The following is a 13,129-nucleotide window of genomic DNA, read 5'->3' on the forward strand; positions in this document are numbered from 1 at the left end:
GAAGAGGAAGGGGAGAAAGAGGAGGAGGGAGATGAGGAGGAGAAAGAGAAGGAAGGAGGAAGAGGAGCAGGAGGAAGGAGATGAGGAGAAAGAAGAAAGAGAAGGAGGAAGAAGAGAAAGGGGAGGAAGAGGAGCAGGAGGGAGATGAGGAGAAAGAGAAGGAAGAGGAGCAGGAGGAGGAGGAAGATGAGGAGGAAGAGAAGAAAGAGGCAGAGGAAGAGGGAAGAGGAAGAGGAGTAGGAGGAGGAGGAAGAGAAGGAAGAGGAACAGGAGGAGGAGGAGATGAGGAGGAAGAGAAAAGGAAGAGGAGGAGGGAAAGGAGCAGGAGGAGGAGGAAGAGAAGGAAGAGGAGGAAGAGAAGAAAGAGGCAGAGGAGGAGGGAGGAGGAAGAGGAGCAGGAGGAGGAAGAGGAACAGGAGGAGGAAGAGAAAGAAGAGGAGCAGGAGGAGGGAGATGAGGAAGAAGAGAAGAAAGAGGCAGAGGAGGAGGGAAGAGGAGGAGGAGCAGGAGGAGGAGGAAGAGAAGGAAGAGGAGGAGGAGGAGGGAAAGGAGCAGGAGGTGGGAGATGAGGAAGGAAAGGAGCAGGAGGAGGAGGAAGAGGAGCAGGAGGAGGAGGGAGATGAGGAGGAAGAGAAGAGGAAGAGGAGGAGGAGGAGGGAAAGGAGCAGGAGGAGGAGGAAGAGGAACAGAGGAGGAAGAGAAGGAAGAGGAGCAGGAGGAGAAGGAGGGAGATGAGGAGGAAGAGAAGAAAGAGGCAGAGGAGGAGGGAGGAGGAAGAGGAGCAGGAGGAGGAGGAAGAGAAGGAAGAGGAACAGGAGGAGGAGGGAGATGAGGAAGAGAAGAAAGAGGAGCAGAAGGAAAAGAAAGAGGAAGAAGAGGAGGAGGAAGAGAAGGAAGAGGAGCAGGAGGAGGAGGGAGATGAGGAGGAAGAGAAGAAAGATGAAGAGGAGGAGGAGGAGGGAAAGGAGCAGGAGGAGGAAGAGGAGCAGGAGGAGGAGGGAGATGAGGAGGAAGAGAAGAAAGAGGAAGAGGAGGAGAAGTAGGAAGAGGAAGGGGAGAAAGAGGAGGAGGGAGATGAGGAGGAGAAAGAGAAGGAAAGAGGAAGAGGAGGAGGAAGAGGAGGAAGAGAAGCAGGAGGAAGGAGATGAGGAGAAAGAAGGAAGAGGAGGAGGAAGAAGAGGAAGGGGAGGAAGAGGAACAGGAGGGAGATGAGGAGAAAGAAGGAAGGAGGAAGAGGAGCAGGAAGAGAAGGAAGAGGAGCAGGAGGAAGAGGGAGAGGAGGAGGAAGAGAAGAGGAAGAGGAGGAAGAAGAGGAACAGGAGGAGGGAGGAGGAAGAGGAACAGGAGGAGGGAGTAGGAAGAGGAACAGGAGGAGGGAGGAGGAAGAGGAGCAGGAGGGAGATGAGGAGGAAGAGAAGAAAGAGGAAGAGGAGGAGGGAGGAGGAAGAGGAGCAGGAGGAGCAGGAGGAGAAGGAAGAGGAACAGGAGGAGGAGGGAGATGAGGAGGAAGAGAAGAAAGAGGAAGAGGAGGAGGAGGGAAAGGAGCAGGAAGAAGAGGAAGGAGATGAGGTGAAAGAAGGAAGAGGAAGAGGAGGAAGAAGAGGAAGAGGAGCAGGAGGGAGAAGAGGAGAAAGAGAAGGAAGGAAGAAGAGGAGCAGGAAGAGGAACAGCAGGAGGAGGAAGGAGATGTGGAGAAAGAGGAAGAAGAAGAGGAGGAGGAAAAGGAAGAAAAGGAAGGTCTTTTCAGTGTCTGCTCTCCAGGGTCCAGTCAAGTCTGCAAAAGGAAGATGCTGGAGCCCCGGCTCCTTGGGGCAGCCAGAGAGGGGCCCGGGCCGAGCAGAACCTGACCAACAGCCCCAGCGGCACCAGCCAGAGCACAGGAGACGCCAATCGTGTTTCCGCTGACTAGCGATCAAGAAGGGGAAGTCGCTACTTTCATGAAAGACTTGGGGAGAAGGATGGGGCCGCCTATTCCTGCCCATTTCACAGATCTGAGAGCCCAAGGCAGGTCTAGAAGCCGAGCTACTGACCACAGGGGGTTACCAAAGTCTGAGGGGCTTCCAGAGTGAGGTTTGGTCTTGAGTCTGTGCCATCCAGAGAGGGGGCCTTGAGATGGGAGGTCCTGGGTTCAAATCTGACCTCAGACACTTCCCATCTCTGTGATCCTGGACAAGTCACTTGACGCCCATTGCTTGGCTCTCACCAATCCTCTGCCTTGGAATGAATACTTAGACCAGGTTCTCAGAGGAGGAATGTTCAGCCTGGAGAGGAGGCTGGGAAGGCAGCAGGTTGGGTTAGCTCTGTTGGGTCTGACTCTGTGACCCGACTTGGGGTTTTCTTAGCAGGGGGCCGGAGTGATTTGCCAGGTCCTTCTCCAGCTCATTTGACAGATTAGGAAATGGAGGCCAACAGGGTAAAGTGACCTGGCCAGGGTCACCCAGTGAGGAGTGTCTCAGGCTGGATTTGGGCTCTGCTCTGCCTGAGTCCACAACCCCCTAGAAATTAACCCATCTATTCTGACCACTCATTTTACAGATGAGAAAACCGAGGCAAAGAGTTCAATGACTTGCCCAGGGTCACAGAGCTAGGAAATATTTGAGGCCAGATTCGAACCCTTGGCAGACACTAGAGTGGTTTGCTATTTCCTTCTCCCTCTTGTTTGGCAGATGAGGAAACTGAGGCCAACAGGGTGAGGTGACTTTCCCAGGGTCCCCCAGCTAGGAAGTGTCAGAGGCTGGATTTGAGTTTTTGGTCTGCCTGACTCCAGAGCACCCTCTCCACGGCACCACCTCGGTGTTAACTCAGGCCTCATCTAGTCCAACCACTCATTTTACAGATGAGGAAACTGAGTTCCAGCAAGGCCCAGAGGCTTTCCCTCTTCAGGTTTTCAGAAGGATCCCCTTAATTCACCTTCAAGTCCCCAAGAGTCCTGCCTAGAACAAACGGGAAAGACTTGGGCATCCAGCTGGAGCCCCTTATTCTCAGAGGGGTAAACTGAGGCCGGGGTGGGGGGAAGCCATCTGGGGTCATACAGGGAGTGCCTGGGATGCTGCGGAGGTGGGGCTGGAGGCTAGGACTAACCCGCTGGGCAGAAGAGGGCCCTGAGGCTCGGCCACTTACCCAGGATCCTCTCCCCTTCAGGTGGAGCTCCTCGGTTTCTGCCTCCTGGGGCAGCTGCTTCTTGGTGTTGTGAAGCCGGGATCCTCGCGCGTCGTCACAGGGTGTCGTAGCACAGAAAGAATGCTGAATTTGCAGTTAGAGGGCCTGGGTTCGAATTTCAGTTTCGCCACTTACCAGATCCTCTCACTCCAAATCCAGTCCTCTTTCGGAAGGTCTCGCGTCCTGCAGGATCCACTCCTCGAGCAGAGCAGGCTTCGCCGATGCAGAGAGGAGAGCTCGCCGTCGCCGCCGCAGCCGAGCCTCATTCAGGGGCAGCCCTCTTCCCAGCCCCCACCTCCAGGCCTAAGATGGGGGGAGCCCTGCCACCCGCCTGAACAAGCCTCGGACCCACAGCATCTGCCAGAGGCCAGCATTGGGACGCCCACCCAGTCCTGAGACCTGGGCCGGGAACAGAAGGTCCCCGGCCTCGCGAATGCCAGCTGGCCCATGGAGAGCCTGAAGGGGAAGGTGAGGGGGTGGGGAGACCTCCAGGGAAAGCCGGTGGAGCTGGGCACAATGGGTAGAGAACCAGGCCCAGACTTGGGTTCAAATCTGACCTCAGACATGTCCTAGCTGTATGACTCTGGGCAAGTCACTTATGCCCCAGTGCCTAGCCTTTGCCCTTCTACCTTAGACTTGTTATTAGGATGGAAGAAGGAAGGAAGGAAGGAAGGAAGGAAGGAAGGAAGGAAGGAAGGAAGGAAGGAAGGAAGGAAGGAAGGGAGGGAGGGAGGGAGGGAGGGAGGGAGGGAGGGAGGGAGGGAGGGAGGGAGGGAGGGAGGGAGAGAGAGAGAGAGAGAGAGAGAGAGAGAGAGAGAGAGAGAGAGAGAGAGAGAGAAAGAAAGAAAGAAAGAAAGAAAGAAAGAAAGAAAGAAAGAAAGAAAGAAAGAAAGAAAGAGAGGGAGAGAGGGAGGGAGGGAGGGAGGGAGGGAGGAAGGGATGAAGGAAGGAAGGGAGAGAGGGAGGGAGGGAGGGAGGGAGGGAGGGAGGAAGGAGGGAGGGAAGAAGGGGGAGAGACAGAGTGAGAGCAAGAGAGACAGAGAGGGAGAGACCAAGAAAGAGGGAGGGAGGGACAGAGAGAGCGAAAGGTTGAGAGATGGAGAGAAATACCCAGAGAGAAACAAAGAAAAAAGAAACAGAGAAATAAACAAAGGAAGCCAGCCAAGCTGTGCAAGCCCAGGAGGCGTTTCAGCCTCATCTGTAGACTGAGAGGGTTGGACTAGATGACCTGGAAGAGGGTGCCGTGATTAGAGCTTTGAGCCTTGAGTCAGGAAGGCCCGAGTTCCAATCCAGCCTCTGACTCGTCAGTCGCTTCATCTCTGCCTGCCTCGGTTTCTTCACCTATAATGGAGGCGATGACCTCCCAGGGCTGAGATACTTTTGGCCAAGTGCCTGGCACGTGGCAGACCCAGCAAACGCTCCTTTCTTTCCTTCTGTGCCCCAGAGCTGGGACTAGAAATCTGGGGCTCTCAGGACGGAAGGGGTTCTGGCTGGGGCTTCGGTCATCTCACATCTCTGGGCGGGGGAGCCTCCTGGCCGCCTGTTGAGGGGCTACAATGGCTGTTACTATCCCATTTGGCAGATGCAGAAAGTGAGTCAGTGAAGCGTCTTTCCCGAGTCACAAGAGTGAGGAAGGGTCAGAGGCTGGATTCAAACTCGGCTCTCACCAGAGTCCACACCGGGCCCCTCCTTCTAACTTCTCCCTTGGCTCCCTACCCTGGATCAGGCTGGCCCCACATGGCCCTGTTGGGGCCTTTCTGGTTGGGCGAGAGCCCCTGGAGGGGTCACTTGCTTCCAGGGTGTCTGAGGGACCTCCGTGGAGCAGCCTGGGAGGCACCCTGGCTGGGGGACAACCACCAAGGGCTGGTTGGAGGAGGAGAGCCTCGGCGGGCCCCGGGGGGCCCCCCTGAGCCAACATGGAGCTCAGATCAGGGCTGGAAGGCGGGCGCCGGCCTGGAGAATGTGGAAATGAAGACCTGGACGGGGGCGGCTTCAGGATGCCAGTTTGGGCCACTCTCATCTGCTATCACAGCGCTGTCCGGGGCCTTCCCGTCCCTCGGAGGCTTGGCCGTCTGTAGGGGCCAGACCCCGGGCACCGCGTGCCCTTCCCTCCCTTCTAAGTGCTTTTGTTGGAGAAAAGGATGCTGGCAGGTGGCCTTCTGTGGCCTAATGGGGGAGAGAGAAGACCCGAAGGCCCTGGGTTCGAATCCTACTAGCTGTGTGACCTTGGGCCAGACACTTCCCCTCTGGGGGTCTCAGGATCCTGGGTGGAAAATGCCTTCCCCAAGGCTCAGGTCCAGCTCCGACGTTCTGAAGCAACTTACCGAAGACCATCCGGCCAGACCAGAACGCTGAACTGTCCCCGGGGCAGCCTCTGACCCTGCTCTGCCCTCAGCAAGGACCGATCGGCCCCAACAGCCTCGGCTGCAGCAGGGAAGCCAGAGATCTAGCCTTTCTTGCTCCAACTACTGGCCCAGCTCTGCCACTCCCTGGCTAGGGCCGTGCCTGGTGCCTCAGTTTCTCCATATGAAGCCCTGAAAGTGCTGATGTCCACTCTCTCTCCCTTGAGTTGGTCCCTTCCCTGCCCCCCGGCTCCCAGCTGCTGGGGGTGCCTTTCAGGATCCCCCGGGGACCTATAGTCATGGATATGACTTCTTGGCATTTCTACGGACTCTCTATGTGCCTAGGATGGCACACATAGTGGCAGAAGCCACAGACCGAGCCAGGCATGAAGTTTGGGTTTTTTTAAACCTCCCTTCTTGGACTCAATCGTGTGCAGCAGTTCCAAGGCAGAAGAGCGGTCACGGCTAGAGAATGGGGGTTCAGTGACTTGCTCAGGATCTAGATTTGAACCCAGGACTCTCCTCTTTCATCCTGGCTCTCGCTCCACTGAGTCACCCATCTGGACCGACACAGTCACCCTACCACTAGCTACCCCAGGCAATTCTCTAAGACAGTAAGTTGAAGAGCAAGAACTATCTTTGTTGGTAGAGTTTCCTTACAAGAATAAGAAAATAGATTTAGTAGAAAAAGGAAAAAAAAGGCACTCGAACTCCTTTTTCCTTTGACCACAAGATTTTCTGCTAGTGAGTGCAGAGACTGAGATAATTAACAAGCTACACTATTAAAATCAAATTTTATAGAATAAATGTAAAGTCTCCTTTTGTCTAAGAAATCAATTTCACTAGTTCAAGATGGAAGAATCATCGTTAAATAACCATGTAATGGATCTGTGGCACGGGTTTGGGGGTTCTTTTCTTTTTTGAGACAGTCTATGGGTTCTTTCAATTGGCAAATTACTTTTCCATGTCCAGAAGTTCTGGCCAGTTTTCTTGTATTACTTCTTGTATTATACTGTTTTGATTTTCTGATTTGTATTCTTTTGGCAGTCCTGTAACCCTCATGCTGCCTCTATGCATCCTGTCTCTGAAATCAGTGGATTTTGCTTGTATAGAGATCATATTTTTAAAAATAGGATGACTTTTTGCTTCTCTTCTCCCCATCTGTCCTTTATTTTCATGTACTTACACACCTCATCGGTTATCTTCTCTTTATTTCCTTGATGAGACTTGTCCCCATGGGTTCAGCTTTTTCTATTCTGCCATTTATTTTGGCTATTAAGGCTAGAGATTCAGTTTCTAAAATTCACGTTTCTCTTTTAAACCCTTGAGTAACCTCTTGCTGTGGCTCTAAGCTCAGCTGGGAAACCTCAGGGCCATTTATAATATAAAATGTTGATTCCTTTTCCTTAGGCCTGTAATACCTATTCCTAGACGCCTGGACTCTTTTACCTGGCCTAGAGATTGTATTTCTTTCTGATTTTAATATTCTCCCTGTTAGTTTATCTGTTTCTGCTCAAAGACACTGAGTTGTTTTTTGTGTTTTGTTTTTTCTACCTGAGAGCTTTCCTAATTTCCGTCCCCCTCCCCCATTTCCCTCTATTTCTCACTTTCTGACTCTCTCCCCTTTGATGTCAGTTTCCTGGTCTCCTTCCACAATGGGCCACCCAAGAATCACCTACCTTGGTCTCCACCTCAGTGGATTTCTGGGGGGACAGAACTGGCCATTGAGGGTAGTTTGAGGCACTTTTTAGCAAGGACATGAATAAGCTGAAGAACGTCTAGACGAGGGCAACTAGGATGTAAATGGCATTGAGGTTGTAGATAGAGCATTTATGAAGGGTTTCACTATGGGCCAGGCACGATGCTAAGAGCAGGGATGCAAATGAAAGGTAAGTAGGTGGACTGCACAAACCCAAGTGTTGGTGAAATAGTGGATCAAGGAGCAATGATTAGGGCTCCAGGAGCACCCTAGGCGACTCCCCCCATGCCTGGGCTCTGGTGCCGCCTTCTGCTGGCTCCCTAAATGGGCTTTTCCTAGCTTCCCTTGGAAGCACTCCATGGGTCGGGGGCTCTTCATTGGAGTCCACCACCGGGCTTGGGATTGTTCTGTTAGTACGCTCCGCTCCCTCTGTGCCCCGGCTCGGAGGGCAGGCACTGGGCTGCCAGAGGGTCAGCAGGCCTGGACATGTGGGGCATCGAGTAGAGGCCGGAAGAGAGTTTCAATCTGCTCTGGGACACTAGTTGGGAGCCCCTGGGCAGGTCATTTCACCCTGCTGGCTTCTGGGTCCTCATCTGTCAGATGAGCTGGAGAGGGCCAGGGTGGTGTGGCAGGAGCTCTGGCTCGGCTCGGTCCGGTGGGGGGACTCTAGTCTATGGACCAGCGAACGGGTGAAAATGTGGCCTGCAGAAACACTGGCACCGACCTCAGCCACCCCTAGCTGGGGGGACCTGGAGCAGCCCCTCCCCCTTTGTGCTCTCGTGCCTTGGAACCAATACCCAGCGTGAGTTCTCGGATGGGAGGGTGGCTGGGATCCGCCAGCCTGAGCTGGGGCTGCGGGCCCCGGTGGCTGCAGGCTAGATGGCGGGAGCCGCCCCCAGAGGTCAGGCTGGCAAGGGAAACTGGGCAGGGCCAGGACTCGAATTCAGCACCTCCCCTGAAAGTTCCGGTCACCGGCCTCCCTCTGAAGCGAGCCGGCTCCCTTCTCTGCCCACTGATGGGCTTTGCCTGTGACTCCGTCTCCAGGGGCTGGCAGGACAGGCCAGAAAGCAGCTGTGAGCCCCATGAATGGGGGAGGGAAAATGGGGGGGGCTTGAGACCCCAAATCCCCTAAAGACTGCCGGTGTGAGTGTGGGGGCTTCGAAGCAAAGTCTTCCCTCTGATGCTGGGACACAATGCGAGGCCTTACCCCCTCCCCCAACCCCCCCCAAAGCTGGGTGGCTGGCCTGGCGAGCTGGGTGACCCTGGGCAAGTCATTAACCCCAGGCCCAGCCCTAGTCCCTTGGGTGGGGCGATGCCACTTTAAACAAATGACCTTCGTCTTGAAAGCATTTCTTTTGGCAAATACTGGCTGATGGGGTTCGTTTGGCCAAATTGCCCCCCTTGAACCCCCCCCCTTGGCTTTTTATTCAGTAACAAGGGATTCTGGGAGAGGAAGCAGAAAATCCTGGGCAAAGAAAGGAAGAAAAGAGCTCTCCTTCAGGCTCCAACTCTCAGGTTTAAAAAGGCCCCTTGGGCCCGCTCCGTGCCTCAGTTTCCCCACTTGCAAAGGGGTATTTGGGAGAGGTGGGGTCCCGGGCCCATCTGGATCCGCAAAAGGGCTTTCCACAATCGAGTCCCAGGACTTTCCCCACCTAGCAAAGGCTCCTAACCAGGGCTGGGGGGAGTGTCAGGTCTGGTGGCCGAGGTCCTGGGTTCCAATTTTCCCTCGGACCCTTCCTAGTGGGGTGAGCCTGGCTAAGTCCCTTCGCCCACACGGCCTCGCCCAGACCGCAGGAGAGGGGAAGCAGCCGCAGCTGGGCTCCTGGGGACGCAGAGCCTGCCATCGTCACGAAGCGCCTAGACGCGGAGCAGCGCCCCCTGCTGGCCACCCGACAATCTGCGACCAGAATGAGCCCGTCTCGGCCCCCATTTTAAAGAACGTTGCGTAGAAGGAGCCCCCATGTTCCAGCTGAGGGAACGCAGGGGGAGGGAGGGGGAGGGGCCCTTCAGAACCCCCATCCAGGCTCCCTTTCTGCGCCCGACTTCCCGACAGGGACCCGGGGGCTAAATGAAGGCGGTAACAGAATTACAGGATCAAATGATCTCGAGGAAGGGGGGGCAGGGCAGATAGAGCCCCAGGCCCTGGGCCAGGAGGTCCTGGGTTCCAATCCGACTTTCCTAGCTGGGTGACCCTGGGCGAGTCACTTATTCCTCTGCCTGGCTCTCGTCCTTCGGTCTTAGAGCTGAGCCAGGAAAGAAGGGTTTGGGGGGGGGGGCTGAGCCCCGTTTAACAAAGGCCATTTGGCTCCAGAGGTCTTTTGGGGTCGGATCTGCATCATTTTTCTTTGGGGGAGGGGCGGGTTGGGAGGGCGGGGGCGTTAGGAATTCCCGTCATGGAAGGGCCCTCCACTATCGAGGTTACCACTTGGGCCCCCCCCCAGCCAGCCCCCTTTTCTGGGCTCGAGGCGGCCCGAGGGGCCCTTTTTGTTTGCAGGAGAGGGAGGGCCGGCTGGGGGGGGGTGCGGCGCCTCGGGTGCTCTAGGCCCGGGTGTACCGTGCTTACCCCACTGCCGAAAAGGTACCTGAGATCATCCTCCCAGGAGCCAGGCGGGTCCGCAGCAAATGGATCGGCGGGGAAACTGAGGCTCGGAGCAGCGCCCGAGACGCCCGACGCCCCGCCGGGTGGCCGGGGACGGCTCCACCCCCAGTGCCTCCGCAGTGCTGGCACCAGGCGGGCGTTGGCGCAGCGCGGCGCGGTGGAGGCGGCTGCGGCGGCTGCGGCGGCTGCGGCGGAGCATGGCGCGCCCGCTGCCCGCAGCGATCAGCATCCTCGATCCCGAGCGCCCTCCGCAAAGGGCAGAGCCGTCTTGGCCCCGCCCAGCTGGCCTCACGGACAGCTCCGCGGCCCAATGGCGGCGCCACCGCTGCCCACCAGCACCAGCCGCTGCCCACTCACCACTGGCCGCTGCCCACTGCGGCCAGGAGGTCTCCCCACCCCCTCGGCCCGTGGCCTCCGCCCTGGCCCTCTGCAGCGCTGCCCACTGGCCCTCCCAGCCCGCTCTGAAGGCGCAGGGCGGCTTTGGCACCGCCCTCCCCTGCGCCATCCTCCCGCATCCATCCCACCTGACCTGGCTCTCCCATCCGCGGCTCAGGATGCGCACCGCACTGCCCTGCCCTGCCCTGGCAGCCTCCCCGCCCCCAGACGGGCTGCAGGGGTGGGGGTGCGACAGAGGGCCGTGCCCAGGGGTGCCCCCTCCCCTGCACCCAGCGAGATTGCTGGGGGGGCCGTGCCCCCATGGCCACACAGTCAGTCAGGGCGTGTGCGCGCCCGTGTGCCCGCGCGGGTGCCCGCGGGTGCGCGTGGCCGGCCCTCGAGTTTTTCCTTTTTCACGAATTCTTTTTTCCTGAGCCAGATGTGGCCCTTCCCTCCCGTCACAACCCCTCTGCAGGGCTGGTCTAGACCTCCTGGGGGGCGCCCCCCCCCCACTGGAGCGAGTTTCCCGTTTGGGCTCGTCAGTTTCCCAGGTCTCCCCGTGAAAACAAAGCTCGAGGCGGGGGCGGGGGGGGGGGGCCTGGACGGCACATCTGGGCGCAGCTGTTTCAGCCAGGGCCGGGTTAAGCTCCCTCTAAGATGGGGTTTGGGGGGGCCCCTTCCAGAAGCTAAAATGGAGCTGGGAATCCGGGCAGCACCCAGAAATCTCCCGTTGGGAGGCCCCCCCCCAGCCCAAGCCCGCCCCAGCAGCAGAATTCACTCAGGTGCAATCACCAGAGGCAGGGCGGGGTGGGGGAGGGGAGGAGGACCCGCCATTTGCCCTCTCCTCAGCTCAGGGCAGAGTCCGCCAGTCCGCTGGGAAGGGGGGGGGGTGCGGAGGAAAGGCAAAGCCCCCTTCGGAATGGGAATCCCCTCCGGTTTCCGGGGACTTGAATCACTCCCCGCCACCCCCAGATCCCTGGACTTCTCCTCAGCTCCCCTTGGCAGACCCCAGAAAGCTGTGGCTCGGAGGGGGCAATGACTCGGCCAGGGTCACACGGCTGGGCGGTGAGAAAGCAGAACTCGAACCTCGGGTTCCAGCCCCAGGGCCCCGCGCTCTCCGCCCTCCCCCAGCCCCTCCTCGGGCCCGGGGACCCCTGCAGCAGCGGCGCGGAAGGCTGGGGCAGCAGTGACTGTGGCTCACACTTACCCAGGACCAAGCAGACGAAGCCGACCAGAGGGCGCGCCAGGGGCGCCTGGGGCTGAGCCATGGCTTCCCGAGCCCCTCTGGCCAGACGCTCGGAGCTCCTCCGGGCTCCCCCCAACCTCGGGCTGCCTCCCTCCAGGGTGGCGGTGGCGGTGGCGGCGGCAGCAACGGCAGTAACAGCACCAGCACCAGCAGCCGCCCGCCAGCCAGGCCGTCCGTCAGTCCGCAGGAGGGAGGAGGCAGCGGAGGAGGGAGGGGAGGAGAGGAGGCGGGGCACGGGGAGGGGAAGCTCCGGAGGCAGCCCCAGAGGGGCCGGAGCTCAGCCGGAGCGGCCCCCCTCCCTCCTCTCCCCCCTCCCCCCCGGCAGGCCTGGCGGGGGGCCCAGGCGGGCAGGAGCTGGGAGGGAGGACCGGGCTGTCAGGGTGCTGCAGGACCCCCGGCTCGGGGACGCTCCCCTCCCCTAGTTTCAGGGGCGTGTCCGAGTCCCCCAAAGAACTCCGGCACGCGGCTGGCAGCGCAGGTGGGCATTTCCTGCAGGGACCGGCTCTGCCCGCCTTCCTCTGCCGTCCCTGCCTCGGGTGCCGCCGAGGACAGGAAGCCCTCCGAGCTGCCGGCAGTCAGGGGACCCTCCTCGAGCCCTTCCCCGCCTGTCCCGGGCACTTCTTTGGGGCCCCGGGCTGTGCCTGGCCTCCGGGAGAGCAGAGGAGGGTCCGGTCCCTGGGGCGGGGGAGGAACTGCCGTTTGCTCCCGGAGGCCTTCGCGGGGGCTCGGCCAGGACTCCCAGGCGCCCCCTTTTAAGGGCAATCGTTCTAGTGGTCCCCCGTAGGCTACTGCCATAGGGTGGGCCGGGGCCGGACGGAGAGGAGTCCAGGGGCCTCCCCGGACAGCCCGCCCCCCCCCCAGCCCTGCCGGCTCTCCCTCCTTCCCGGGTGCTTGGCCCCCCCCACCCCACCCCACCCCTGCTCTGCCTGTCTGGGCAGACGCTGGTCTCGTCTGACACATGAGGAAACCGAGGCAGACGGGGTGAAGTGATGGGTGGCTGGCCCGCCAGACAGGGATGTCTGTACCCAGTGGGGGAGGGGGGGCTTCATCCCCAGGGAGGCGGCCTGGGGGAGGGGCTGGGATCACACCACCCACGTGCCTCTGGCCTTCCCCAGCCAGGCCCTCCCCCACCCTGGCTCATGCTTGGGGCCAAAGGAGGCCCGGAATCGCCTCCCCCCCCCCCCCTCGGGATGGCAGGAAGCCGTTAAAGCGGGGCACAAGCAGAGGGGCAGGCGGGCAGGCGGGCAGGCGGCTCATCTCCACTCCCAGGGAAGCCGAGGCCCAGAGGGGCCATGACCGGCCCAGGGAGGCCAGGTTTGGCTCCAGATCCTGAGCAGCCCACCCAGACCCAAAGGATCTTCTGAGAAAGGCGCCTTCCCTCCGGTCAGGGGCAGCTGGGCCCAGAGGGGTCCCGGGTTCAAGTCCGCACCCCCAGTGCCTCAGAAGCAGCTCGGTGCCCCCCCAAAGTCCTGCTGCACCGTGAGAGTGAGGGAGGCCCTGGTCTGCAGAGACAGCGGGCGGAGCGCAGGAGCCCCCTAAAGCCGGCCGGCCCTGCGCAGGCTGCCCGGCCAGTCAGGCCGCCTCGTGATCCAGATCAGAGACAGACGGCGGCTCCGCTGACTGAACGTCGGGGCTCTGCGCTGGCTTCCGGCACACATTGGGCACTCCGGACGCGGCTGCTGACCCACCGGCCGGGCCTTTAATAGCAG

General features: G+C 59.5%; 1 protein-coding gene and 1 non-coding gene across 3 annotated transcripts in view; both read right to left on the reverse strand.

The window, feature by feature from the left end:
- RAMP1 (receptor activity modifying protein 1) overlaps positions 1 to 11,735 on the reverse strand; it is a 94,218-nt gene extending 82,483 nt beyond the window's left edge. Inside the window, exon 1 of one of the 2 annotated variants that reach the window (XM_016429354.2) lies at positions 11,382 to 11,735. In XM_016429354.2, the coding sequence (XP_016284840.1) occupies positions 11,382 to 11,442 (61 nt within the window). In that variant the 5' untranslated portion in view covers positions 11,443 to 11,735. Of the gene's footprint in view, positions 1 to 9,782; positions 10,306 to 11,381 lie in introns of those variants that run through there. The other variant, XM_016429355.2, reaches the window with a different exon arrangement.
- On the reverse strand, positions 3,243 to 3,313 carry MIR12333 (microRNA mir-12333). Its single transcript, NR_162874.1, has one exon. It is a non-coding gene; the product is annotated as a microRNA mir-12333 (primary transcript).
- Positions 11,736 to 13,129: the final 1,394 nt, after the last annotated feature.

Source organism: Monodelphis domestica, chromosome 2, assembly GCF_027887165.1.
Source record: "Monodelphis domestica isolate mMonDom1 chromosome 2, mMonDom1.pri, whole genome shotgun sequence".
In the NCBI taxonomy this organism is placed as follows: domain Eukaryota; kingdom Metazoa; phylum Chordata; class Mammalia; order Didelphimorphia; family Didelphidae; genus Monodelphis; species Monodelphis domestica.